We start from the raw sequence: 27,108 nt of genomic DNA, 5'->3' as shown, positions 1-27,108 counted from the left end.
GCCGCGCCCACCCCCCGCCCAGCTCCCGGCGCACCGGCCCGTTGTGCGCACGCGCGGCCCGGGGGGCGGGGCCGGCAGCGGGGCACGTCGCGTGCGCGCGGCGGGAGGCGCTGACGCGGCGCGTGTGACGCAGTTGCCCATGGTAACCCCGGAGCCGCGCCGAGGATGGTGAGTGGGGCGGGGGCTGCGGGGCCCGGGGGAGGGGGCGGCGGGCAGAGGGTGGTCTGCGGCCGGGGGAAAGGCGGCGCCCGGCGGGCAGGGGAGCGGCGGCGGCGCCCACCTGAGGGGCCTGGCAGACCCGAGGCCAGAGGAGCCCTCCGCGGGAGGGCGTGGAGTGATGGAGGCCGGAGACATCCGCGCAGGGGTCTGGCGGGCCCCAGGCCACCGGGCCGGCGTGCCCGACCGGGGTGCGTGGCAAGCGCCCTGGGGGACCAGGAGGGCTGCCGACACTCAGCCGGGGGTCTCCGGCACCGGGCACGCCCACCCGCGAGGAGTCTGTAGGCCTCTGGCACTGGGGACCCGATAGGGCAGCGGCATCCCATCAGGCACGGGGAGCTCGGCCCGTGGGGGCACCCAGCTGTAGGGATGCTGCCAGGACTGCAGGCAGTGTAAATATGGGGCCTCCAGCTGCGGGAGACCCTGTCTGAGGCTGATGTACTGACAGGAGCTGGTGGTTATGGGAGACCCAGAGAAGGGGGTTGAGTCTTGTCCTAGCAGGGGGCAGGAGGCTTGAGGATGCTGGAGAGGGCTTTATTGGGATGGGATCAGCCTGCTGGGGCTTGATTCAGCCAAGGTGTGGGTCGGGTGCTCAGGAGGACTGGGGAACACGACAGCAGTGGCTCACTTGACCTGAGGAGGAAGTCTGGCAAAGATGGACAGCAGTCAGGGACTGAGTACTATGGAGAGTCTGACAGCATCTGCAGCTGTGAATGGACACTGGGCAAACCAGCCAAGGTGGGAGGGGTCCACCCTGGAGCTTGAATCCTGCCTGCAGGAGTTGGAGGAGAGCTTGCTGAGGTGGAAGGGCTGATTTTTGATGAACAGCCTTAGAAGGGGAGTTCAGTCATGGCAGAGGAAGTCTGGATGAAAGAGTTAGGTGTTATGGGGATGGATAGGCCTGAGGCATGGTGCTCAGAGACTGAAAAAAACCTGCCAGTTGGATGAGATGAACAGTCTGGTGAGTCACAGTGGGGAAAATGCTGTCAATGTTGGTGAGTTAAGATAGTTTTCTGGGATGTTGTGTGCTCTGGGAGTTTCTACCAGGGACTGAGATTCAGGACAGTCTGAACTGAAAAGAATATACAAGAATACACTATGGGAAGGGCTGAAAGTGGAGTTTTGATGATGATGATAGAGAAGACCCAGAGAGGAAAGAAGTGTTCAAGCATAGAAACTTTTTAAGAAGATGCAGTGTGGACTGAAAAGGGAGGAAGTGGCGTCTTGGGTGCAGCAAAGAATCTGGTTAAGGTGGAGGGCAATGCTGGGAGACAGGCACGGGGGTGCGAGTGCAGTGGGTCTGAATCAAGGTTGGGATAAGGTTGGATGATGGACTAGGGTGTTAGAAAGAACTTGGGTTTAGATGCTGAAGTAGCTGGCATGGGACAAGTGGGATGCTGGCAGAGTCTAGCAGGGATTGGAAGGAAGAGGTAGGGCTGCTGTGGTAGAGCAGGCTGTGGTAGATGGAGAAGCCACTGCTGAGGATGTAGCATGTGCAGAAGGAAGTAACGATGGGGAAAGAGTTCTCCCAAGGGCAAGGCTGTGTTTTATCCAGGAAGCCTCTGGACATGAGCTGCATTCATGCAAGTGGACAGCATGAGAGGCAGCATGAGTGATAGCAGCAAAGGCAGCTCCTCATCTTCACTGGATTAATTTTGGCTTCGTCCCCACCTGCTGGGCCACAGAGAGAGAAACTGGTATAAGGTCTATGAGATCTGCTCTATTTTAGATCAGTTGATGATGGAGCATGTCACACCAGGCACCAGAGCCACCACACGATGGACATCTGCTGCAAAGATGAGGGCAGCTGCCTCCAGCAGTGCAGTGCTTTGTGGGACACATTTGGCCTGCAGCTGCTACTGGCCAAATGTGCTGTTATGCCTTGTGATGTCCCAGTAAGATGCTGTAGTCTGGGATCTGGATGCTGTTATCTGAGTGCTTTGTGTGTGGAGAGAGTGGACTGGGTGTTTTCCAGTGTTTGTATTATTTGATACAGTATTTTACTGCCTCTTTGTCTGTTTTCCGTTTCTGGGAGTTGTTTTTTTGAATTGCAGCCTCTAAGGCAGAGTGGCAACTTTCACTAAAACAGAATAATTCTTAGCAGTAGAATCTCTGAAGCATCAGCAAATATCTCCAAAGCAGCTATGGCAGCCTGGGTTTGTAGGTCAGCAGGCCGAAATGATCCAGGCAGCTTGATGTAACAATTTACTGCTTGTCATCTGAGCCATGGTAGCTGCCTATGAGCATGTTTCTAGTATGTCATGATTGCATTGGGAAGCGCTTAAACCGCCTTCAATGTCTGTTTGCTCCAACTGCAGTGACAAAAGGGTTAATGCTGAGGTTTAAATTATTTCAGTGTTCATCCAAGTGAGTAAGTACAGAGGGGAAATGTCTCCTTTTGCAGAGCATACCAGCATTTCTCACAGCTGTGGGGCAGGGGTGGTGGAAGGTCACAGGTGGAGCATGGAGGGAAAGATGAGCCATAAAACTGCATAGCATGAGGGATGTGTAGTGCCGTTAAGCAGCATCTGTGGTGAGCACCCAGCAAGGGCAAAGGGAGGCTGCTACATGAAAGGATATGCTGCTTTCCAAAGTTTAGGAAACTGTGTGAAAGCAGAGCTTGTGGCTTCCTCATCACTGTAATAACAGTTTTTACTGAGGGAGATGGCATGTTACTGATAGATAACGAGGCCAGAGGATGGCCAGTGTTTTTCCTAAAACCGTTGACTGGAGATGACATTGTCGTGTGAAAACCAGAGTTGTAAAAGCATGGCCCCATTTAACAGCTGAGGAAACTGAGTCATGGAGTGTCTAGCTGACACTAGGCAGATCTGGTGGGGAGAGTGAAATATTAGCATAGCTAAATGTGTAGTCAGGCATCTTTCTCCCGATCTTGCACTTATGTTTCTAGCAAAACCAGCATCTATCTGTTGCCTGTTGTAGGTGTACCTTGTACTCAGGATTTCTTTTGTCCCTTGCTGTTTGACAACAAGGCTCTATTTAAAATGGCCCAATCAAAAAAAAAAGGTTTCAAGAGCTTTAATAGTGCCTTGCTACTTTAGTTTCCCAGTACAATTCCATGTCACGTTCTTGGTTTATCTTACTGATTACTGAGATGTGGATGTGAGAAACTGTGTGCGGACAGGACAATATATCAGCAACTGGCCAAGGCTTTCAGGTTCTGAAACCAAGCCCTGCTGATACTGTCTGGGACAGGGTGGGCATCAGCTCTTTTCTGCACAGGGCAAAACACTCCTTTCAAACCTACTAAAACCAGAAGAATTTTATTTTAATTACAAAAGGAAGAATCATGCTGGTATTGGTTAATAAACCAAACCAGAAAGTGCTGTGCAACCTCTTTGGCAGAAAACTGTGTTAGTAGGTTTGAGCTGGAAAAACTCTGTAGGTGACTCGACTCTATTAAATTTTGGATTTCAATGGAGGAAAGAAAGTCTGCATTGAATGACACCATATGGTGGAGACATGCAGCAAGCAAATGATTTTTTGGGAGTTTTGCCAGAGTAAGAAGTATTGAATCAACTGTGCTCAATAGATTAATTTACTTCGGTTGTATTTTGAAAAAGACTGGGTGATTTTATGACCATTAGTGACATTTGCAGTTCTGCAGCCGAAGATAAAGGTAATCAAACGACATTCTTCAGGGCACCAGCTAATCAGTGCAGTTGTCAGGAAGGACTCCCCTCCTCCAGCTCTGTGTGCACAGGATTGTACCCTGGACGACAAATGTAGCCTCAAATATCCCCTGCTGGAGGCAGGAGATTTGGCTCAACTAAGCTCCCTTGTCCTTCCCCACATCAGCTTCTCCTGCTTGACTTTCTGAAACTGTCATGTCACCCTCTATCTTTACTCTAAAAATGGTGAACTACTACTACCATATTGCTCAATTAAATTGTGGGCCAGAGCTGTGCTAGATGCTGTGCAGGCAGAACAGGGAGATGTTCCCCACGCTGTGGAAATAAGGTCTGCCTGAGGTGGGAGATAACCAAATTATATCAATGAGGAGAGTCCAAGACAGGTTTGAACTTGGCATGTTCACTGCCTAAACCTCATCAGGAGCTGCAGGTGTGGCAGAATAGGAATTAGCAGGAGAATCATTGAGTGGTTTTATGGGGATTTTGCAAGTTGTCCACATGGTTGTAGGAAAGGCACAAAGGTTTGAGATCAGAGGTTGGCAGTGCTGGGAAGCTGTGGGGAGACAGGAGCCTCCGCCTCATTTGTGAATGCACTTCATTCCCCTGCCGGGCAGGGACTCGGTGGGGGGTAAAGACAAGGGACTTTGGTTGCAGCAGCAGCAGGGAAGAGGGTGTCTGCAGGGATGTAGAGATGGGGGAGATGTGGTTGCCGTGGCAGACTGAGGTGCTGAGCTTTGTGGCTGTGAGGCATCTCAGTGAATTGATTTGGTTCTAGCTGACTGTCCACATCTAGTAGATAAGCCATTGCTGTGTCTGAGGGTGGTTTTATTTTTAATTCATTATCTGAGCTTTGTGGCTAATAAAGTTAAACAGAATACATTTACTTCCCTTTCCTAATAGGAATCAACTGTGCTCTGCAGCGGCTGTGGGCAGTGCTTTATCCATGCCCTGTATATCCAGCCCTCAGTACACGGGGAAATTGTTCCTCTCATTATGGCTTTATATTGCCAATCTGATAGAATATTTAAACAGATTATCTCAATGCTCTGTTTGTCCCAAACCAATTTTTACTTGGGCCTATAAAGTGAATCTTCCTTTCAGCAGATTCTGCGGTACAGGATGTAGTTACATGCATCAACTAGTTCAAAAGACCCATATACAGCATGGATTTAAAGCTGAATAAACCCACAAAACCCTTAGCTAGGACTATAAATGTCACCATATTTTTATATATGTCTGGTTAGGGTTTTTTAAAAAGAGAATAGGATTACTGCATGCAGCTATAACTGAAAGTCCTTTGATAATTCAGTGGGTATTTTAAATCTAGCAATGATACACTTTCATAAAACCGCACATCCCTGTTTTCTGAAGGATGTTAATAAGATGGTTAGCTTTGCTTTCATGCTCGATTTGTTTATGATGGCTCTTGCCTATTTAGTTGCATCTCTGAATGTAATGCCCCACTCTGATTTCATAGTAATTGTGAGGAGCCTGTCTTTTTTCTTTTTGTATGTCCCCACTCACAGCCTGGAAAGTACAGTCTCCTTGCTGCTGACCCCATCAGTCTGTCTCCTCACGGCGCCTGTAGAGGAAAACCGCTCAATTGTGGATAAAGATGTTTTTAAACAAGGCAATCTGATATAAAACATAGTTTGCTTAACCCAAAGGTGACTAAGAAGCTGTTGCTGGCCGAGTGTGCCCAGCCTTGAGTTGCTCTGTATGCTGCCCTTCTCCAAAGGCTGCACATGCTGCCACGCTGTGCTGTTCATTATCTGAACAGCATCTGCAGTTCCCTTCTCTGTTACAGATGCCGCAGTCTGCTTAGTTTTGTGCAAATGACATGTTGCCCTTATACTCCTGTGAGTTGTCTCTGCAGCTCCTCAGCTAGCTAAGGTCTTCGCCATCCTGCTTGAGACTTGTCCTGCCACTCGCTCTGGACACCCCAGTGAGTGAGGACGGCTGGCCTGGCTGCCATGCAGGCATCCTGGGCACCCTCCCTTCCCCACTGCAGGTTAAGCATCCAGACATTTGTTTGCTGCCCCACTTCAAAGGCCTGCCCCTCTCCTCTTGTTTCTGAGCCTCCTCTTTGCACCAAATTTTCAAGTTTCAGGAAAACCTGACATCTTCAATCTATAACAAGGGGTTGTTTTCTGACTCTCATCAGCCCAAGTTAGTTTCAGCATTGCATTCATGAGCAGGGAAGGGCTCGTCCATCAGTGTGTGTGCAGTAAGGGCTGCGTGTCCCATATAGCAGTGGCATGCAGCAGGCAACTCAGCTGAGTTATTTTTTTCCAGTCTACTAAGCTGTCAGGAAATGCTTTCTGTCTTCCCAGCCAGTGTGCTCATAAGACCAATTAAAAAAAAACCATAGAAAGTGTTAGAAGCCCATCTGTGCATGGCTTTCCTTAATCTTAAATCTTCACTACCAAGAGGGAGAATGCTGAGTGCAAGTTTAAAATAATATTTACAAAATAATAAGTCATAGTAACCAACATTATTATTTAGCTCTTGATTTAAGTTGTGTATTCAGACGATGTAACCTATGTTGGCAGCTACCGAAATAAAGGTCCACTCCTCTCTGTTGGCTTTCTTGTCTTCCAGCCTTTTAAATCAGCTTACTTTATACCTTAGAGAATACTTTTATTTCTATATATATCCTCTCTTCTATTGGCTACCCCAGATAATCCTGTGATCAGCCATGCAGCAGTGTCACTTGAGTAGAATATGGAACGATGCTGATCATTTTCTTATAGGCTGTCATACTAGCCCAGAAATAGCATCTGTCTACAATGGGAGAAGCTCTATTAACATTTACAACTGTTCCTCTTCCTGACCCCTGAGAATTGCTCCGTGGTAGATAAGCAATACTTTGTAATACATTTCTTTGCGCTCAGTGTTTTGGAGTTGAATTCTGAAATATAAAGGCTCCTAATCCTGATCTGCTCTGGGATACACCACTCTGCTCTTAGCAAGTGGTGCTGGTGCTGTGAATAGGATTAGCATTTCAACAGCTTCTTTTTTTAACTGTGAGCAATAAACTAAAATAATAGGGCCTGATTCAGAGCCCTCTGAAGTCGGCAGAAGTACTTTGGCTGCTGTGTGTTGGCTTTGGGTCGGGCCCGTAAGAATGGGAAATTCAAGGTTTCCCTGGAAAGGAGGGAGGATGTGAATTTTAGAGTTCCTGCTCCTGTGGGGCCTGTCCACACCGAGCTGAAATCCACGGATTTACAAGCCAACAAACACAACTGTAAATTTGACTGCAGGTGAAAAGAAAATGCGTTGCTAGTCATGTAGTTAAAACTTGTGGGGTTTAATGACGTCAAGGGCACTTAGGAGATGCTTGTAAACAAGCCAAAGTTAGAGGTATTCTGTCTCGGTTCCTTTTCTCTCAGACACGTGGAAGTGCAGACCGTCATGGGGGCAGAACCTGGGCTGGCACAGGGAGGTCTGGAGATGGGAGGTCTTGCAGCAACTGGCTGCACTGAACACAGCCTTCCAAATTCATTAGCTATGGGCCCACGGGTGAGAGCCAGCTGTGAGCATCTGGCCCTCAGGGCTCAGCACGTGATCTTACAGGCCTGTACGCTTTGACTAAAAGCAACGTGGGGATTTACTGTGCCTGCACTCTGCAAGCACGGCACACTCTAGCAAGCAGAGCCCGTTCCCGATTAACAGTTCTGGAACAAGGCCTGGATTCACAGTTTTTTACCAGCCTGTTTATGAAATAGGTGATGCCCTGAGACTGCTTATTGGCCTGTATGACTGCAGTTTTGCTGTTCCTTGCACAAGCTCTGAATTTCTGAACCTCAGCTTTCCACAGTGCTTTTTAAAAGCACAGAAAGAATGGCAATCCTGCAACTTTCTACCGATATCCTTCAAACCCAATTCTACCAAGCCTTCTCTTCTCCCTGTTTCTTATACATGCTGCATGTATTTGGAGCTGTGTCTGATAATTAAATGGAAAACCAATAAATTACTTGCAAATTGGAAATGCTTAGAGAGGTGAACTGAATCTCACGTGCATTTGAATCTCGGTGTGTTTTCATCCTGCCTTACCGAAAGCTTTGGTATCACAACCTGTGTCCTTTCCAAAACATCAGAGTGGTGTGAGGAGCAGCCAGAAGTTCTGGGAGGCTGATGGGCTGTCTGGGAGAGGGCAGAAGGACACTGCTTCAGACAGGGTATGCGTTGAGGAGGGAATCGTGGTACCCACAGCCTGCAGCTCCTGAGGATGGGTTTCTGATTGCCATGATTTGGAGGAGACTGGGAGCAACCTTCATGGCTCAAATAGACCTTGGCTCCCAGCAGTAATATTTAGAGGGTATAGTTCCTCACAGCAACAAAGCATTTAGTGACATTTAACTGATTCACCCTTGCAGATTGATAAGAAGCATTGTCTCCATTTGGCAAATGGGAGGATGAAAAAGCTTGAGAGATGGGCCCCCGTGGGCCCTGGTTTGTGATGGTGTTTGTTCTTAGTAGGCTTCAGTGTGGGAATTGCCAGGGAGAGACCGAGCAGGAGTCCTGAGGGCTTCAGAAAGGGCTATAGGTGTATTCCTTTCCCAATTTGTTCAGGCAAATCAGTTGCAAGAGCATCTGTGTCCCCAGTCTTAGCATGGTGTCTGCTGCTCAGGCTCTGAGGAGTGGTCCCTGCCAAGCAGGGGGGTGCAAAGTAGAGTGGCAACATGTCTGAGGATATCCAGGCAGTTCTGGACTTGCAGCTGCCCCTCTCCTGTGGGGCCAGGCTGGACGGCTAGAGGCAGGTGGCAGTGGGGTGATTTGCAACGCTGAGTTATGTGCCAGGATCCAGAATATTTTTCCAGCCATTTTAGAGAGGTGCAGATCTCTCAGAGGTGGCACCAACAAAAGCTCGGGTGTGCTGCTGTAACGTGCTCAGTTGTAAATGAGCTGACCTGCATATTCTGTTTCCTAATCCTGAGTGATACTGTCAGCTCAGAGAGCTGAGCCAGGCTAATGACTGAAATCCACTGTGCTTTTCTTAGCCAAGGATGTGTGGTGATCTGAGATAGTTAAGTGCTACATCCTGAGAATCAGAACTGCACGTGCCCCATGGGTCCAGCATGTTTTATGCAGATAAACGGGGTTTGAGATGATCAGGGAGTTACTATGAAAAGAACTGATGTCAGGTACATAGTAACCTGCAGTTAACTAGGAGGCAGATTAAATTAATGGGGTTTTCCCTCTGATAAAGATAATGAAGAGCTTGCAAGGACTTGGTTTGCAGCTCCTGCACATGGTATGCATAGGCACTGCCTTCCTGGCACCCGGAATGCCAAACAGCTGTGTGACAAGAGCAATGAAGCCAGTGGTGCACCCCACTGAGCAACATTTGTGCTGTCTCAGACCTCGTCAATACTCTCTGAGATGAGGGAAAAAAGGGGTGAGGGGGAGGAGTAGGAGAGGAAATGGGAACAGGGACTGCAGGAAGAGGCTTGAGGAGTCCTGGCATCCACTGCCATACAGAATGCATTTCAAGGGAGGAGGGCATGGCATGATGTGGGGAAAAAGTTGGGAGGAAAATAACAGCTACGATCTTTCTTGTGGATTTAGGGTTTACTGTCAATCTTACGTAAACTGAAAAGCACCCCAGACCAGGAGGTGAGAATCCTCCTCTTGGGACTGGATAATGCAGGCAAGACCACGCTTCTGAAACAGCTGGCATCTGAGGACATCAGCCACATCACACCAACACAGGTGAGGAAGGCTTTTCTCTGCCCAAGGCAGTTCTTGTGGTCTCACCTGCCACCTTATACAAAGCACTAATGATTCAGCAGAGTATTTCAGTAAAATGGGGAGCAACTGGAGCATGGTGTACCATTAAGCTTGTGTGTTTTCTGCATAAGAGGAGGCTCCCTGAACGAGCCAGACAGCGTCAGGCCAGATCTGTCCTGTAGTACAAAAGTGGATGAGTGCCTTGGAGTTCTGCAGAAGGCTTTTGGGTCATGGGTTGCATGGATGAGACTTTATTGCTCATGTCCATGCCAAAGAGAGGTCATGTACAGGGGATGCTGCAGCATTGGGCAAGTCCCTGTCTTCCTCAAATCTTTCACCCAGCCAGCTTCAAAGGTCCTGCATATTCCAGCACTCTCTCTCTGATGCCTCTGCTCCTCTTTCTCTAAGCCTTGGGGCTAGGGAGAGGAATGATTCCCATCAGAAGCACTGCAGCATCACTCCTGTGTTGACCAGAGGAGGTTGCTAGAGAGCTGTGGGAGATGCTTCCCCCTACCCCATAGCTGCCTCCCAAAGCTCCCAGCCCTGACACCCCAATTCCAAGCCCCAGTCCCCTGGGTGGTGCGGCAGCATTTTGCCAGCCCACGCCACATCCTGTTTTTCTACTTGAATGCCCTTTCAATTGGTGCTCTAATTGATGAAATGGACCCTTCAGACGTGCAGCTGTTGCTCAGCATTAGCTGTGTCGTGTCGAATTGAACTGAGACCTCTGGCTTTATGCTAGCTGGGACTCTCTACTCAGCTTTCACAGCAGCTCAATCGTGCTTCTCACAGCACCCTTGTTTTCTCCTTATCTGCAGCTCTCCTTCCTCTTCCCGCATCCACCCTGCTGAGCCCTCCCAGGGCACTAACCGCATCGTACGTCTCTCTAGCCGTGACAGTATCAACCCTTGACCCAAGAACACTGGCAAACTGATGGTTTGGCCTCTGTGTTTGCATTCCCCAGCATCTCTCCCACAGTTGATCTATCTCTGTGCCTGCCCAGTCCATCTCACTGCATGGGATATATAAGGTGTTAATGTCTGCTTACATGCGTGATCCAGCCATTCGGGTTTATGCTCTGTGTGGCTTTGTTTCTGCTCTTTCCAGGGCTTTAACATCAAAAGTGTACAGTCTCAAGGCTTCAAGCTGAATGTATGGGACATAGGCGGACAGAGGAAGATCAGGCCGTACTGGAGGAACTATTTTGAAAACACTGATATCCTTGTGAGTATTGGCTGCGGTTGAATGCTGTGTTCATGCAATGGCTTTCCAACGCCTCAGCCAGAAACTCGGGAACAAGTAGTGTAATGTCCCAGTCCTCAGCAACACCATTGCCATTGTAACAGGAGTTATTCCGAGTGAAATGGCAAGATTGGTTCAGTGCAGTAAGAAAAATACGGTGATGTTTGGAGAAATCATTCAGTTGTATGTTTTTGCTTTCATGGGATGGTGCTGGTTATAGCCAGTTCCTTTCCTCTCATCTCAGTCTCCTTCAAATGAAAGAACATTAATAACTTGTAGTTGGCCATCTATAGCTCCTTTCATGGGGGACTCTGGAGGCCTGTCATGAGTATTAGTGACTTAAACCTCATGTCTAGAGCTAGGTCAGTATAGTGCTTTTGTTTTCTAGTTGGGGAAACTGAGGCCTACCAGAATTAAATGCAATGTCTGGCGTCAGATAGGAAAGCCTCTGGCTGAGGGACACAGAGAGACCCCTTGTCTTTTCTTTTGGTCCTTCAAGAAGTTTTTGACATCTTAACTGCAATTAACTTACAATTAGCTACAATTATATTTACAGTGCAGGACCGTTTTGTTTCCATGCCAGAGCACGTTACCTTGGGCCCTTCCAAGTTCTGTCCAGACTAATTTCAAAGAGCACCTCTAATGTGCTGCCACATGTGTGCTGGAATGAAAGCAGGCAGAGGGCTTCTGGCCTCTCCCAACCCCAAGCAATGTTGCCTGTGGGAGCAGAGGAAAGGCAAGGTCTGCAGGGCTCCCATGGAGAAGTGTACTGTTCTTTGGGAAAGACACCCTTCCTCCCTCCTGTCCCACACATACTCACTGATGTGTCAGGAGCTTCAGTGCTCTTCCACAGAAGGATCAGAGCAACTAGGACTCTCTGCTCCAAGGCTCATATCAGGGTTCTGAAGGGCTGGGTTGCACCTGCAGATTTAGAGAACACTGTTCATATGAATTTGTTATTTAAGTGGGGCTAATAAACCGTCAGTAATCTCTTGTACAGATCTCTCTTTCTCAGCCTCTCAACCTCAGAATCTGGTGTTTGAGGGCAGCCACCACAGCATAAACCCAGTTGGTTGCTTTTGCAGAGTAATAGTGAGATCTTCCTAGGGGAAAGATCCAAGTTTGGGAGACAAGCAGGACACACTTTGTGTGCTCCTTGAAAAGGGGATGTGACATGGCTGTGAGGTGATTGTGCCCATAGAGTCCAAGCTCTGCAGCTGTGTGTGTTGGGGAGGCAGTAGGTGTGCAGATCAAAGTCAACACTGCAAAGCAACAGTAGGGGATCTTTGCCTGCTGTGGCAGGTGCTCAAGCTGCAGAGACTGTGAAACCACAAAACACTATCTGGAAGACTGCTGGCAGCGAACTACACCAGCCTGTGGGCTTCCTCTCTTCCCAGTGTGTGCTGCATGGGAGGTACAGAAAATAAAGGTGAATTTGAAGACTCAAGGAGATGAAAGCAGTGGTTTTCCCTGCCCTCCTCCCACCCCAGTTTAAAGCATTGTAAAGAGAAAACCCTTCTTTTGCTATGAGTAAGAGAATGAGTGGATAGAAGCAGTGGTGTGAATTCAGAGGGAGTAACTGGTGCATAGATGGACCTGAGGTCCCCTGTGCACTCCATGCTGCCATCCAGTCCAACTGGGAGCTGGTGTCAGGTTAATGCAATGCTTTACTATGTCCCCACGCAACAACACTGGATTGAGTACATGCTGATGACTCTCCCTCTGTCTTCTGCCAGCTTTTGCCCCCATTTTAGCCAGTAATTTTACTCTCTGACAAACCTGGTGCAGGTTGTGCATCTGTAAATTGAGCCAGCTTATCCCTTGTGTTATTCTTCATCCAGTCCCCTCACTTAAAATTCCTGCCCAACCCACTTACTCCAAGTTTGGTTTTGCTCAAAGGAGACCACCAACTTCGTGGTAATTTCTTTCTCCAGCTCCATTTCTCCAACATGATGGTCTTAGTGTCTGTTTGAACTATGCTGCTGCACACCATAGCCAGAAACAGGCTCTTGTGTGGCCCTAGCCATAGAAAGAAGATGGAGATGAGATACACCACAGTTTGCAGGACCCCCTGCTTATGTCTTTTCCTAAATTATATAGCACAGAGCAGAAAGGACCCTCTAAAGAGTATTAAAAAGCAGGAAGTGATTGCAAATTCAAATCCATGCAGGTGCTTTTGAATGAGAGCTTGGTCTTGCATCACACACCTGTGATATTTGGAAGCTGAACCCAGGCAAATAAGGTGTGGATAGCTGGTTGATTGCATATTCAGACAGGCACCTGCAGCTATTTGGCACAGTGCTTCCTGGTTTGGAAGTAGGCACTCTGTGCATACTTTACCTTCTCTGTGCCGTGCTTTTGTGGCTTTTGCCCCGAGCACTGTTGTCTCCAATTCTCATCTTGCAAAATAGCTCCCTAGCAAGGAAGGGAGCGGAACAGGGGAAAGCCTGGCTGGTTGGGACTGGGAGTTCTTCCTTGCCAGTTAGAGGAGCACTGCAAGGTGGGAGGTGCCGCCTTTCACTTGTGGAGTAGCACGTAACTGTTGCTGAGCTTCCCCTGAACTGTCCCAAAGGAGGACAGATGACAGTCCAGTTTCACCCCAGAGCACAACTGCCAGACCTGAAGCTTCTTCCTTTCTTTTGGTCAGTGTTTTCTACCCCAAATGGGATGCACAGGGGTTGTGAGGGGCAGAGAGGACGGGCATAGCTGATCCAGTCCTGGTGCACATGCCCAGGATCCCATCGTGAGGAGAGGCTGTGTGTCAGGGTATGTGCCCACAGGCTGTTCCCCATCACGTGGCACCAGGCGCATCCCCACGTGGCTGTGTCCAGCCTCTGTCAGGGTGCATCAGCCTGGCCCTGGGGCAGTGCAGACCCCAAGTGATCAGCAGAGATCTGTGAGGTTGCTGGGTTATGTCCTCGGGCCTGGCGTACTGCTCCTCCTGCGGCGTGTTTGGTCCCATTTCAAACAAATCTAACGCTGCTCATTAAGGGAGTGCCTACAGTTTAATAGATATTGCGTCTGGAGATCTGCCCTCCCCCTACTATCTGGTTGAAATTATCCTGGAAGTGTGGAGTCTTATGCTGAGACTGCCTGCAAGGATGCCATTTATCTTGATGGTGGGGTGCTGTGCTCATCTATTCCCTGAAAACCAGGATGACACTTGCTCCCTGTAAGCTACCAAAGAGCATGCAGATGACATGCTAGCAGCTTCAATCACTGCTGATGGGGAATGGCAGGGACTGGAAGCAAAATGCTCAATGTTTGTCACCAGTCCTGTCCCCGCTTGCTGTCTCAATGCCTTTCTCCTTTAAAAACCTTCCTATATAAAGTAATGAAAAAGGGATACCAGGCTATTCTTGCCTGAATGTTGTACTGAGGTTCCCATTTTTTTCAGATGTAGCCTGATAGTCATGCACTCTGAACTGCAATAGCATTGTTACAGGGAGTGAGGGTAGCTGGACTTACTCATTACATGTTTAGGGGGACTTTTGAAGAGCCTTTTGGCCTGTGTAGGCCTAGAGGTGCCTTCACTGAGAGAGCTAATTTGCATTTACGGAAAAGAAACCAGCGCGTGCCATGCTGCTTGTAGAAAGTGGAGACCTCCCTCCCAAGGCAGGGAGCCTGTGGACCCTTTCTCATACCAGGGGACAGATGTCTGGTTGGGACGTCCTTGTGGATCATGACATGTGTGCCCAGCCCTCAGAGGGTGGCAGGTCTCTGTCAGTCCATGTAAGATGGCTGCTCCCTGTCTTCTCTTTCATCATGGTGGGCAAGCTGGCAGTCGAAGATGGAGTCTGGCAGGCTGGATCCAGCCCTTCTCCCCAGCCAGCTGCTTCAGGAGGTTGCAGTAGGATCACCTGATGTCGAGGAACTCAATGTCCCAATATATTCATCTGTCCCCCGAGTGCCATTGGATGCCTTGGTGGCTTATTGAGGAGGTGATGTGTCCTGCTCAAGGTCAGCAGCATGGCATAGTCACACCAGTGCAGTGCTTGTACACAGCCATTGCAAGGGTGAAAGACCACGTGTGTCTCCCGAGGTTTTGCCCTTCTGTGATCAGCTTCAGCTTTTAAGCCAGTCATTTGAAAAGGTACCAGGCAGTCTCCTGTTCTCTTCAGACAACAGATGCTGTGGAGGTGGTGAGAGCAGCCCCAGTACTGGCCCCAGCTCCCTTCTGATCCCACCCATATGTTCGTGTGCCCCTCCAGCTTTCAGAATGTCGTGGAGTTTTGTCAAAATTTGCTGTAAATAATACTGGGGATCTTTGTGCCCAAAAGCATAGTTATTGGGTTCAGCTCACTTAAGCACGTGATACTGTGGAAGAATGTCTTCTGGGAAGAGTAACTTTTCCTCTCATTTCTGTTTCAGATCTATGTCATTGACAGTGCAGATAGGAAGAGGTTTGAAGAAACGGGTCAGGTAAGTTACTTATGCCCATTTTCCTTTGAAGTAACTCAGTGCTCCTGAGTGCCCCTTGCTCACAAAAGTTAGGAAGATGATTTTGTTGTTTATGAGGGAAATTTGCATTTCAAGAGACTTGCCTTTCAACATCAATGCAGATTATTTTGGTAGATGTGAAACAAGGAAAATAGGTAGCCTAATTCTGTTTCAATAGAATGGTTTTCATTAAAGTTATACAGTAATAGCAAATGGAGCCTAATACTGGAAGAAAAAAACTTCTCTAAGTCCTTTAAACCTTGCCAAGCCAAGACCCTGAGGAATCCCATTTTCTCATTTACAAAGTTGAAATGGAAATCATATTGACTTGATTGTCTTTTGGATGTAATTGAAAAAAAAAAACTAAGAACTTTGTAACTAGGACTGGGACAGAAAATAACATTTCCGTTTGCAAAGTTGGGATGGTTTATAACGTTTTGTCTTTTAGGGTGAAACAAAAATAGGACTTTTCAAGTTTCTTTTGTCAAATTCAGAAAGTGACAGTGTCCCAAAATAGCTAGCAAGAGATTACCCCACCAAAAAATGAGACTCAGTTTAAAGGTCTCAGTTCTGCCTAGTTTGAAGTATCCCAAGTATCATGGACACACCCTAACAGCAGAATTGTTGGTTGTTCTAAGAGTGGGGGGAATCTTTCCCCTATTGGAGCTGTTTCATCTTGTATAAGTAGTTAAATGTTCATTGGGTTGAAAAAGAGGGAGAGGAAGCAGAAGCTTGGAACACTTGCCTGAGTTGGGCAGAGTCATTCTGGACCTCTCGTATTTCCACAAACACTTTTGGTTTCAATAAATCAGCTGTGTCAGATGAAAGACCTATTTTGTCGAAAAATTCCCAGCCAACTCTGTTTATAACTCCATTCTCTCATCCTGGTTTCCAAACCAAACACTGCTTTTGAGGGGATGGAGTCAGGTTTCCACTACAGTTTAGCATCTCCCCGACTTCACTCATTTAATCCAAAAGTTTCTAACCAGTGGATGAAAGATGTTAGGACAGTATCTGAGAGTATGAGACCTTCCCAGGTAAAAAAGGAGCCCACACAAAAATCTCATGTACCCATCGATCTGCAACACCAGCAGTCCCTACAGCTTCAAGTTCTACTAGGTTTGTCATAGGTTCACATAGGGAAGTGACTGGAGAGCATGTGCTTGTCTCACTGTGGGCCGTTGCACAACTCTAGATATGCAGTATTTCAGCCATCGTTGATCCACTGCAGATTCAGATTTGACCTATTAAAAGAATCTCTTTGAGTAAACCCAGTTTTGAATGAACAAATTCATTTCTCAAGATGCCACCCGATGTGTGCTGTGCACACAGCCAAAAATCCAGCTGGTAAAGCTGATCTAGCTTGTCTTCAGCTAGGCAATGCCTTCAAAAGCATCAGCACTTTCTCGTGAGAGGGAGATTTCTGGGGGAGGGAAAAAGTCCTCTCCTGCTCAAATTGCAGTGTCTAAAAACTTGGAACAAAACGCTGAAACTCATTATTAGCAAAGGTATCAGGGCTGGTGTCAACGGCTGCTCAGGTACAAATGCCAGTCAGGCACTAAGTTAAGACAGATTTCCTCATGCTGCCAGTTTTTGTGGTTTTTGCTGTTTCATCAGTTTTGGTCTCCTGAGAGCAGGGACTGGTAAAACACAGAGTTGTAGCCTTTAAGGCAACTGCTAATTTCAGACCACAATGAAGATTTTTGTGACCTGTAATTGGAAGAAATAGCTTTTGAACCTTGGGCAGAGATGATTGTATACATTTTTGCTCTGTTATAATAAGATCTAGATTTCACTGGAACACACTCTGCCAGCATTTGCCCTAAATATATTTCTAATTAGAGACAACTACTGGTGGTTGAAGGTTTTCTTCCCTCTCTCCATCTTCCCCCCACCCCACTCCCTTGTAAATGATACAGGAGCTGGCTGAGCTTTTGGATGAAGAAAAGCTTAGTGGAGTGCCCGTGCTCATATTCGCTAACAAGCAGGATCTGCTGACGGCTGCCCCCGCCTCGGAGATCGCCGAGGGACTGAACCTGCACACCATCCGAGACAGAGTCTGGCAGATCCAGTCTTGTTCTGCTCTTTCAGGAGAAGGAGTGCAGGTGAGGCTCTGGAGAGGGCTTGCAGTGCCATCCATAAGGGATTGGCGTCTGTTGATCTGCAGGGTGGGGCTGTGCCGGCTGCCTTGCAAAGGAGGATCAGTGCAGCCAAGCCCTTGCAGTGTGGAGCATGGGAGGGCACATGTGGGGCAGAGGACATGTTTCTGGTCACCTGTGCAAAGGGAAGGGGAGCTGTGGGCCCTTGGAGTCTCTCCCAAGACCTCCCCACCCCATCACCTCCCCACCCAGGACCCCTTGTCTGAAGACACTGATTTATTTTTATGAGACTGCCGTTGGGTGAATCATTTTGACAACAGAAATTGTCCTTCACTGTTAACCCCTTTGGCTGTTACCAGTGTGTGCTTTGAAAATCTGATCAACCTTCCCTACTAACGGCATTGGACATCTCACACAACCCCAGAGACCAGGAGGCAGAGACAAACCCATCTGTTTCTCCAGTGCACAGAAAAATGAGAGTTGCACAGGGGGCAAGGTCCACTCCTAGTAGCAGCAAAATCCCACCCAGGGGGCTGAGCTGTGTTCCTGGGCTGAACTGTCTTGGGTTCTCATGCTGTAGCCAGTTCCTGCAGTATAGTAGTTCTTCGTAATGTAAATGGGACCTAGGTCTGTTTATTCCACTCATAGGCTTTCCTGAATTAATGAAATACTTGCAGTGCCTGCAATCTGAACAGTCAGGAGTACTCCCCTCACTGATATTTAAAGAAACTGAATGGTGAAGGCATTTATCTTCATTGCAGTTTCAGTAAAATCTGATTTGCAGATGCTCCAGAGCTATTCAGGATAGTCAAAACTCAAGCTGAGTATAAAGTCACAGGAGCAGCCCACAGTATTGACTGCACATACAGTAGAATGGCAGATGAAATTCAGTGTTGACAAGTGCAAAATAATGCACATGAGGAACAAGGATCCTAACTGTACACATATGATAATGAACTCAAAACTAGCTGCCATTGCTCAGAAACCGATTGTTGGGAACAGCAGCTTAGTGCTCATCAAAGGCCAGAGGGGAAACCCAAATGCTGGAGAATCATGGGAAAGCAAACAAGAAACATCCCACACAACATTATGTTTTTGTAGCAGGATAAACGCATGGTGGGCTCTTACCTTGCATAGAATCATAGAATGGTTGGGGTTGGAAGGGACCTTTAGAGATCATCCAGTCCAACTCTCCTGCAGAAGCAGGGTCACCTAGATCAGGTCACACAGGAACATGTCCAGGTGGGTTTTGAAGACCTCCAGAGAAGGAGACTCCACAACCCCTCTGGACAGCCTGTGCCAGGGCTCCCTCACCCTCACAGTGAAATAGTTTTTCCTTATGTTTAAATGGAACTTTTTGTGTTCCGGCTTCTTTCCATTACCCCTTGTCCTGTTACTAGATAAAACAGAAAAAAAAGTGATCCCCCAACCTCCTGACATCCACCATTTAGGTATTTGTAAATATTAATGAGATCCCCCTTCAGTCTCCTCCAGACTAAACAGCCCCAGTTCCTGCAGCCTTTCCTCATAAGGAAGATGTTCTGGTCCCCTGATCATCTTGATATCCCAGTGCTGGATTCTCTCCAGCACTTCCCTGTCCCTGTTGAGCTGGGGAGCCCAGAACTGGACACAGGACTCCAGATGAGGCCTCACCAGGGCCGAGTAGAGGGGGAGAAGAACTTCCTTTGACCTGTGGACCACACTCTTGATAATTATTTTTGCCTCTGCCCCACCTCAGAAGATTTTAGTAGTAGTAGAATCACAGGGTCTAACAAAAAAATAGGCTGAAGGATCTTCAGGAGATCCTTAAACCAACTTAATATTTAAAGCAAGGATAACTGTGACTTTAGAGAATGTTTCTGAGGGCCTTGTGTGATCAAGTTCTATCTCCAAGTGTGGAGATTCCACAGCCTCCCTAGGTAATCTCTTCTAGCACTTAACTACCCTTATAGGAGAAAAATGTCCATATATCTGCTTAGTACTATGAGATATTTGAGAAACCTCTGTTAAGAATGATCAGTAGCACAGAGTGACATCTGTGCTCAGGGACAGTAAATGAGGACTTGCAGCTTGCAATAGAGAGGACAGAGAGTGGGAACGTTTGCAGGGTTTATAAAATAAGGTATAAAAATGTCAGATAGGCTACATGCTACTTTTCTCGTTGCTAGAGGAATAATCAGACAGTAGCTTAAAAGAAATAAAACCAAGTGCTTCTCTGTGAGCTGCATAATTGAGTTGTGCATCTCATTGGCACAGGATGTTGTGGAGACCGAAGGTATCAGTTGGTTCGGGGGAAGACTTAAGTGAATTGTTGAAGGAGAGATGGGAAGGCAATCACTGACCGCTGGGGTCTGGAGGCAGCCTTTGAATGAGGAACAGCTTGGGCTGTGGGCTGGGAGGGAAGAGCAGAGCCAGGGAGAGCCTGTTCCTACAAGTTCTTTCCTTGGCATCCAGAAGGGGAGTGCTGGCCTGGGTGGACCTGGGCTGACCCAGTACAGCAGCTTTTCTGATTTAAAATTCTTAACCTGATGTTTAGAGCTAAACATAGTAGATGGTGTCCTCCAAAGGGCCTGCCTGCAGTTAGCTGAGATACAAATTCAGCTCTGTTGCAGCCAGTGTTGTGAAAGGCTTCAACACTAACCTTTGTTTTGAAGTGGTGCAGCATTCCACAGCGGCAGTGTATATTCAAGTCCAAAGAAGTGTAGCCAAGAGAGGCTGCAGCTCACAGGGTTGCAGGCAGGCAGGGGTCACCTTCTTCCCTCCTCCAGGCCCTCTTCTAGTTTATAGAGGTCCAGGTGAGCTCTGCAGCTGCGAAGGGGCAGTAAAGTGGCAGATGAAATTTGGGGGTGCATGTTGGATGTGGAAAGAATTACATCATAGAAACTGGCACTTTCTGTTGGTGGGCTATGAAAAACGCCTCCTCCTTAAGCTGGTCTGTGGGCTCTCTGGAGTGGCCTACACACTTGGGTTGGTGGCACCTTCTTCCTTTGCCATCTCCGTCAGGTGCAGTGCATCCCTGTACATTCAGTAGAGTGAAATACTCAGCCCTGTATCCTCTGCTGGGGAAATGAAGTCTGCTCTGCATTCACCCCCAGAAAACACAGGATGAGCTAAACAAAAGTATTTGCAGACCTATACATTTTGTTCATTGTGCTTATCTAGACAAATTAATTTAGATGCAGGCCAGATAATGTCCTGCTTTGTTGACTGCAGTCTCATTGCCCTCAATACTGCAGCTTATTCCATAAATGATTATTGCAGGAAGGTCAGGGAAGTTGCAAACTCTCTACAGCTTATAGGAAAAGAGTCCCTACATTTCTCTCCTGTAACTCCAGCCCTGTCAAATCTGACAGCAAGAATGCCAAGCTCTCCTTTTCCTTGGAAATTCATTGAACAAAATAGTTTGGGAGACGGCTTTTAAACGGAAAGATTTTACTTGCAGCTGGGTCAGTTCAGGAAGAAACAGCATCTTCAGTCCAGGGGCTCTTTGAGGATTGTATGCAGTATATTTACTGGTAACTCAGAAAGGGAGCTCTCTATGTGTAGTTAAAATCTCAGCTCAAAGCTTTAAGGACTGCTTTGAGAAATGGCAATGAGTGACAGCAAAATAAATGAAAGACCTGGAAGCATCAGGTACTCAGAAAGAAAGCCAAGGAGCGAGCATGCTAACCATCGCTGCTGATGCGGTGTGTTAGCTGGAGTCAAGCTGGAGACATCACGGGTAGATTTTGCAAGGAAGAGTGGTGGCATGTCTAGTGCTGAGCACATGCAGCAGTGGGTTCATAGGGGAAGATTTTGGTGATAGCTTGAAAGAAGAGCAGTGAGCAAAGATAAATAACGCCAGGACGTGAAGGAGAAATAGTTTGAAGGTCATTTAATTAGTTTATCTGCTAGCACCATGGTGTATAGAATTGGGTAGTTAAGACTGGGGATTTCAAGGTTAATGAGATTAGATTATGGTTAATAGAATGATATAAATTTAGAGAATTTAACTATTATTTGAAATGGGTTATTTAATAAAACTGTTAATTAAGGAGGGAATCCATATTGTCATCTTCTCTTTTAAAATTAACCATTGGGGACTGTGGAAGAGGGGCCCAGTGCTGTCCTGGGCAGCCTCAGAAGAGAGGTGACTGGGTTAACTGGAAACCCTAGTTACTGTCCTCTGGATGCCAGCTGGTAGCCCCTGTTGTGCCAGCTGAAGACTTCATTACCTCCCGACTGTAACCCCAGGCAGCACTTCTCTTGTTAATCAGACTTCATGGTGCCATCGTGGGAGGAGTGGCATCCCTCCTGCTTAGAGGCTCTTTCAAGCAAAATGTCTGCTTGGGTCTGATTTTATTCTTCAGCCCTAGTTAGGAAAAAAGCAGGAAAGCCCTTTCTCCTCAACGCAGCAGTTTGGGCTCTGACCAGCTGACACCGAGAGCCTTGCACGAGGTGCAGCAAAGAGAGCGAGCTCATCACCAACGTCACCAGAGAAACGTAAGGGAGCTGTTGCCTCACAAGGGCTCTGGTGCCACAAAGGCTCTCTTGGGGTTGTTTTGTGACCAGATCTCCAATTGTAGCCGTTGGCATGCAAAAGCTGTGTACTTTCCACCCCAGCCGGCTGGCGTGAGGTGAAAGCAAGCAGGACTCTTCTGCTTTACATCTTCCTTCTTACTGGAGGTGTTACTTAGGGGCCAGGGTGTATATTAAACAGACTCGAGGCTTTGGACCAGTCCCTGCTCTGCAGTTTGTTTCTTGTCTGAAGCCAGACTCTGTGATGCAGGCAGCAGGAGCTCAGCCTGCCCCGAGGAATCGGCCTCCAGAGCGATGCTGCAGCGTATTGTGTCCGGAGTCTCCCAAGCATAATGGCCCCCTGGAGACCATTAAAAGCCAGTGGAACTGAAAGTAGCCACTAAAGTTCTCTAATTTATACCAGCGCTGGTCTGGCCCAAAGGACTGTGCAAAGGGCCGAGCCGCCTTCTCCCTGGCTGTTTCAACCCACTTGAGAACGAAGCCCACGACCTAAGTTATGCTGATGCTGCGATTCAGCACTTTCATAAGGGCAAGATTCAGAACAGGACTCCCCCAGCAATGCTGTATCCTCGGAGCTAGGATTTCATCTTTATTAAAGATATCTTAGCCAGGGCAGGCTAGATGAGGATCTTCCACATCTTAACAAGGTTCTGGGGCTACTTGTAAATGTGATTTAAAACCAATTTCGATGACTGCAGCTCTCCTGGGGCAGGCAGAGCTGGTGCTTGTTGAGGAAGAGCAACCATGTTTCCAGATTACAGGGACAAAGTCTTGTGATTTATTTTTTTCTAAGCAGGGAGTCTACAGCCTGCACCAGGGACGCAAGGTCTCAGAGGACAAAAGCAAAGCTTGCACCCAGGCAAAAAAAAACAGGCTGGAGGTGCAAAGAAGTGACAGATAATGAAGGCACAGTCCTAGCAGTGCAGAGGGAGAAGAAAGTGACAGTTAAAATAACGCATACCAAAGATGCTGGATATGGAGAATTTTGCACTTGCCTGACCCAATTTGTTATGGCAGAGAGAGGATTACATGAAAGGATTAAGCTTTGCTGTCCTTAAGGTCACATTTGGGGTCACAAGTTTGTGGCCTTGCCTGATCCCTGGCTTGCAGGGAAGCAGAAATGGGAAAGCTTTTTATGGGGTGGAAAGGACTTGTTCGCTGTGTTTGAAGTCAGATTACTTCACTCCCATAACCACAAAGCTGATAATGCAGAGAACAAGCAAGCTATGGGCTAATCTCAAGCAAGACTTTTTCTTTCTCCCAGGGAAGGCTCTACCAGTCCTTTCCCAAAGGGTGTTAAGAGCACAACTCCCTTGGCACAGAGCAGATGTGACTGCAGCAAGGCGGAGTTGTGCCAGGCAGCATTTCTCTGCAAGGAGCCTTATCCCCCTCCCTGGAGTTCTCTCTCTTTGCTTTGGTAAAGTTTACTAGCTGCTTGTTGTGGAGCTGAGAGAGCCAAAGCTGAAAGATCTGAAGTCTTTCCTTGGCAAAGTTTTCCCAGGGTTGACTTGAGGCTGGAATACTAAAACTGTCTCCATCCTCTGAGCACCTGCCAATGTCTTTGTGTCTCAACAAAGCAGTCCAAGGACATCTATCAAGATGTAAATGTTACTGTAGAGATTGTACTTTGTGCACAGAGCCATCTCTTAAGCATGCAGATACAGGGACAGAGTTTGCAGGGACACAGGATGACAACAGTTGACTCCTTGTGGACTCGACTCATCCGACCGTTTCCTCCTTCCCCATAGCAGCTTTTTGTGTTTGTAGCAGCTTCCCTGGATTTCTCTTATCTTACCAACCTTTGTCCTGCTTCAAACCTCAGGCAGAAAAACTGCAAAGGTCTCTTTTTGTTTCTTTTGCTTTCAATTGCATTTGTTATTCTCCAAAGCATTTGGGGACACTGCAGAACAACGCCCACCAGGAAAGGTGCAGCAGAAACCATGGACGTAGGTGCAGCGTGGCTGAAGGCGAGGAGGGTGTCTCACACATGCCTCTGATCCAGCACATAGAGCCACACATTCATTTTCTCTCTATTGCTGTCAGGCAGGGAGATATTTACCATTCAATGCGATTTTTCCCTGATGGTTAACTCATGCCAAAAGAGAGCTTTTTAAACCTATTCCTGCTTTAAAAGTTAGGTGACCTACTTACATATTTCAAGCCTGTTTGGAGTTCACCTTTCCTCTCGTGTTTTGCTCTGTCATTCTTTTGCCCTCGTTACATGCTTGGTGCAGCCAGGCTCCCAGCCATGGTAAATCCCATCATAAACTCTGCTTTATGGCCCTCGACTCTCCGTCTTTCCTTCCCCAGCTCTCTAACGGCAGCAGGCAGAGGTTTAATCACTGTGAATTCAGGTTGTGGTCAGATTAGGTAGAAGATAGGATGCGTGTTTGTTGTTTCGCAGTGATGTATTGTTTCTGGGATTACTGTGCTGAATAGCAGAGGGTGTCAGCTGATATTTATTACTTTAAGCTGTCTCAGCTGTTCTGGTTCAGCAAATAAACCTACATTCAAAATGAATGAGGAGCTCTGCTTGCCTTGTATGCCATGATGTGTGCAAATGTGATTATTGCTTCCGAGGCAGGGGAAGCTGAAATCATTGTGGGAGCGTTTTTTTCAGTTATTTATTTATTTTTACTCTTTGCAGGCAATCATGCAGATTTCTAAAGCACACAATCGAGCCAAAGGCTTGACACCTCTCCTCCTAGCCCCATTGTTAAGCCCTGGCATTCCTCATGCTGGGAATGGCTGGCTCCCACTCTCTCTAAAGTGATAAGCTTTAAACCACGCTATTGATTGCTTAAGGCATTACATGTTTTACACCTAGGTTATCGGTGTTATTGAAAGGGGAAGACACAAAGCTACTGGGCCTTAAAATGAATCTACCTCTCGTCTTTTCCCATTTGCTCTGAGGATTTCAAACAATTTGTTCTACACTGATCTCTGCTGCAGAGATAAATAAATGAAACTGGAGACATCAGCCGTCCCCAAGGTTAGAGTTAGAAGTGTTATTAGTGTAGGGCCTCATGTGCACCCCAGCACAAGCTGGGCTCGCTTATTCTTTATTTAATGCAGCAACAAGGGCTGATTTCAGAAGTTGCTGCTCCCCTTCAGATAAGAAGTGTCACATAGCGCAGCTATCAAGGTGAATTGGTATTTTCAAGTGAGAACCTCTCTGCTTCTGATTAAGCCCTGAGGACTCTCTCTCTTCTCTCTTAACTCTTTAGCTCCCCTCCGCCATGGCCACCACCTCTGTGGCTGAGGGGCAGCAGGGAGGCATGGCAGAGGGGCTCGGTTCACCCCGGGGGCTGTGCCTTTAGCCATCAGTCCTTGGGGCAGCTGAGGTCCTTGGCAGACTTTTGGCAGTTTGGGGACAAGGGCATAGAAAGGCTCTACTCCTTCTTAGGGTCTAACTGTCAATGATCCAGAAAGAACTGTTGAATGTAATCCAGTGAAGTCCCACCTTCAGGGCTCCAAGGGGGGACATCTGCCCAATTTCTGAGCACAAAGATGTGCCACTCTCATCCCCAACACCCCATCTGCCTTCCTCCTGCCCTGAGCTTCTCTGTCAGCAGAGATACCTCATAGGCAGGGTAGAGGTAATGGATGTGGTGGGACACGGCTGTGGGGAGACTGCGCACCTTGCACTCCGTTGTGTGTGTCTCACAGCAGAGCAGTGACAGGGGCTTATAGATAAAATGTCTCTTTGCCCTTCGACAGATCCATTCTAGGATCTCAGCAATCAGCTCACAGCACAAGCGTCCCCATCCTCCTGGCAGTGGTCAGAGAGGACCTGCACGCATTTTGACACAAACACTCTAAAGACTATAGATCAGCCTGTTAAAACGTGAGCACATCTGTTCTCACTGAACCCCTGAGGAACAAGGAGCAGGGTCCAGGTCCAGTTATTGCAGTGGCTGTCATGGATCTGGATTTCAAAGCTTGCAGCTGAGCAGAGAATTAGAGCCATGTTCTTAACAGGGAGCTGACTGTATAACAAACAGCCCTCTAAAAGCCATGGTCTCAAAGATAAGGTGACTTGCCTGAAGTTACACAAATCATCTGTAGCTGAACCTGGAATGGAGCCTTCATCTGCCACTGACGTACCTTGACTGCAAAGTGATCCTTCCTTGAAGGACCAACACATAGTGACATGATGAGATGATGATACTTTTTATGATCAGATGAAAGATTTAATAACCTCTGTGTGACAACATCAACTGAGCAAGGAAGCACTGGGGGGGTTTTCAACCCCCGGTGCGTTTTGGGGTGCAGAGGGCAGACGGCGGGTAGGTGAGGAGGCAGAACGTGGTGCTTGCAGAATGGCAGCAGGGTGGGGTCAGGGGATTCTTTCTGCCTTCACCTGACTAACGTTACGTTTCTCTGTCTGAAGGACGGCATGAATTGGGTGTGCAAAAATGTCAATGCTAAGAAGAAATAAAGCATTCGGAGCTGCGTGGAAACGGAGGAGCGGTGGGAGCAGAATTCTAGCCTGAAAACACTAATTTGCTGCTTTCTGACCAAATGTTTTTCCATCTGTGCACAGCTACAGCTGTTAAAAGGAAAAAAAAAGAGGAAAAAAAAAAAAGGGAACATCATCGCTGAAAACCTACTGCTGGATTTGGAACTTGACCTGCTCTTTGGTATCGTTTTTTACCCCAATAAAGGAATTATGTATTTCTTCCCTATGCAGAAATAGTATTAAATGTCTGATTAGCAAGCAAGTTTGTAAGCAGAAGCAAGGCCGTGATCCAGTGTGGAGCAGAGGGAGTGGTGAGCTGCCGTAGTTGCTTAGATGCATAGGACCTGCCCTATACGCGCAGGTTTGCGGTTGCTGAGGACATGCTCAGGTGTCAGTCACAGCTTCCCCCTCAGTGACAGATGAAACGCCGTTGTGTTACCAATTGTGGGTAGTTTCTTAAAATAAAGCTGCTAAGGAGTCACTTGTGTATGAGGGTAGAAGACTTCCACGTATTCCTATAGCCATAAAAGAGGAGTTTGATCATAACGAGGCACTGTTGCATTGCGACACCGCTGTAGAAGGGAGGAAGGGGTGGATGTGTATAATTGAAGCTCTTTACAGTTGGAATAATGCAGGATGAGCGTGTCTAGGGCTTTTCTCGCAGCTGAAGGAGAATTTAGCCCAGCGTTTCACCTTGAGCCAGCAAAAACGTGGTTCCTACGTTCAGTAAGTTCCATATGTGAGA

At 47.5% G+C, this 27,108-nt stretch overlaps 1 protein-coding gene across 1 annotated transcript; it reads left to right on the top strand.

The window, feature by feature from the left end:
* The first annotated feature begins 65 nt into the window (after positions 1–65).
* ARL3 (ADP ribosylation factor like GTPase 3) lies at positions 66–26,597 on the top strand. Its single transcript, XM_062001587.1, has 6 exons — positions 66–168; positions 9,441–9,584; positions 10,710–10,826; positions 15,216–15,266; positions 17,204–17,389; positions 26,295–26,597. Exons 1-6 carry the CDS (start codon positions 166–168, stop codon positions 26,340–26,342), a joined length of 549 nt encoding a protein of 182 aa, XP_061857571.1. The 5' UTR covers positions 66–165; the 3' UTR covers positions 26,343–26,597.
* The last annotated feature ends 511 nt before the right edge of the window (positions 26,598–27,108 follow it).

This window comes from Colius striatus, chromosome 8, assembly GCF_028858725.1.
Source record: "Colius striatus isolate bColStr4 chromosome 8, bColStr4.1.hap1, whole genome shotgun sequence".
In the NCBI taxonomy this organism is placed as follows: Eukaryota; Metazoa; Chordata; class Aves; order Coliiformes; family Coliidae; genus Colius; species Colius striatus.
The sequence above is the reverse complement of the archived record's forward strand: the minus strand, read 5'-3'. Positions and strand labels throughout refer to the sequence as shown.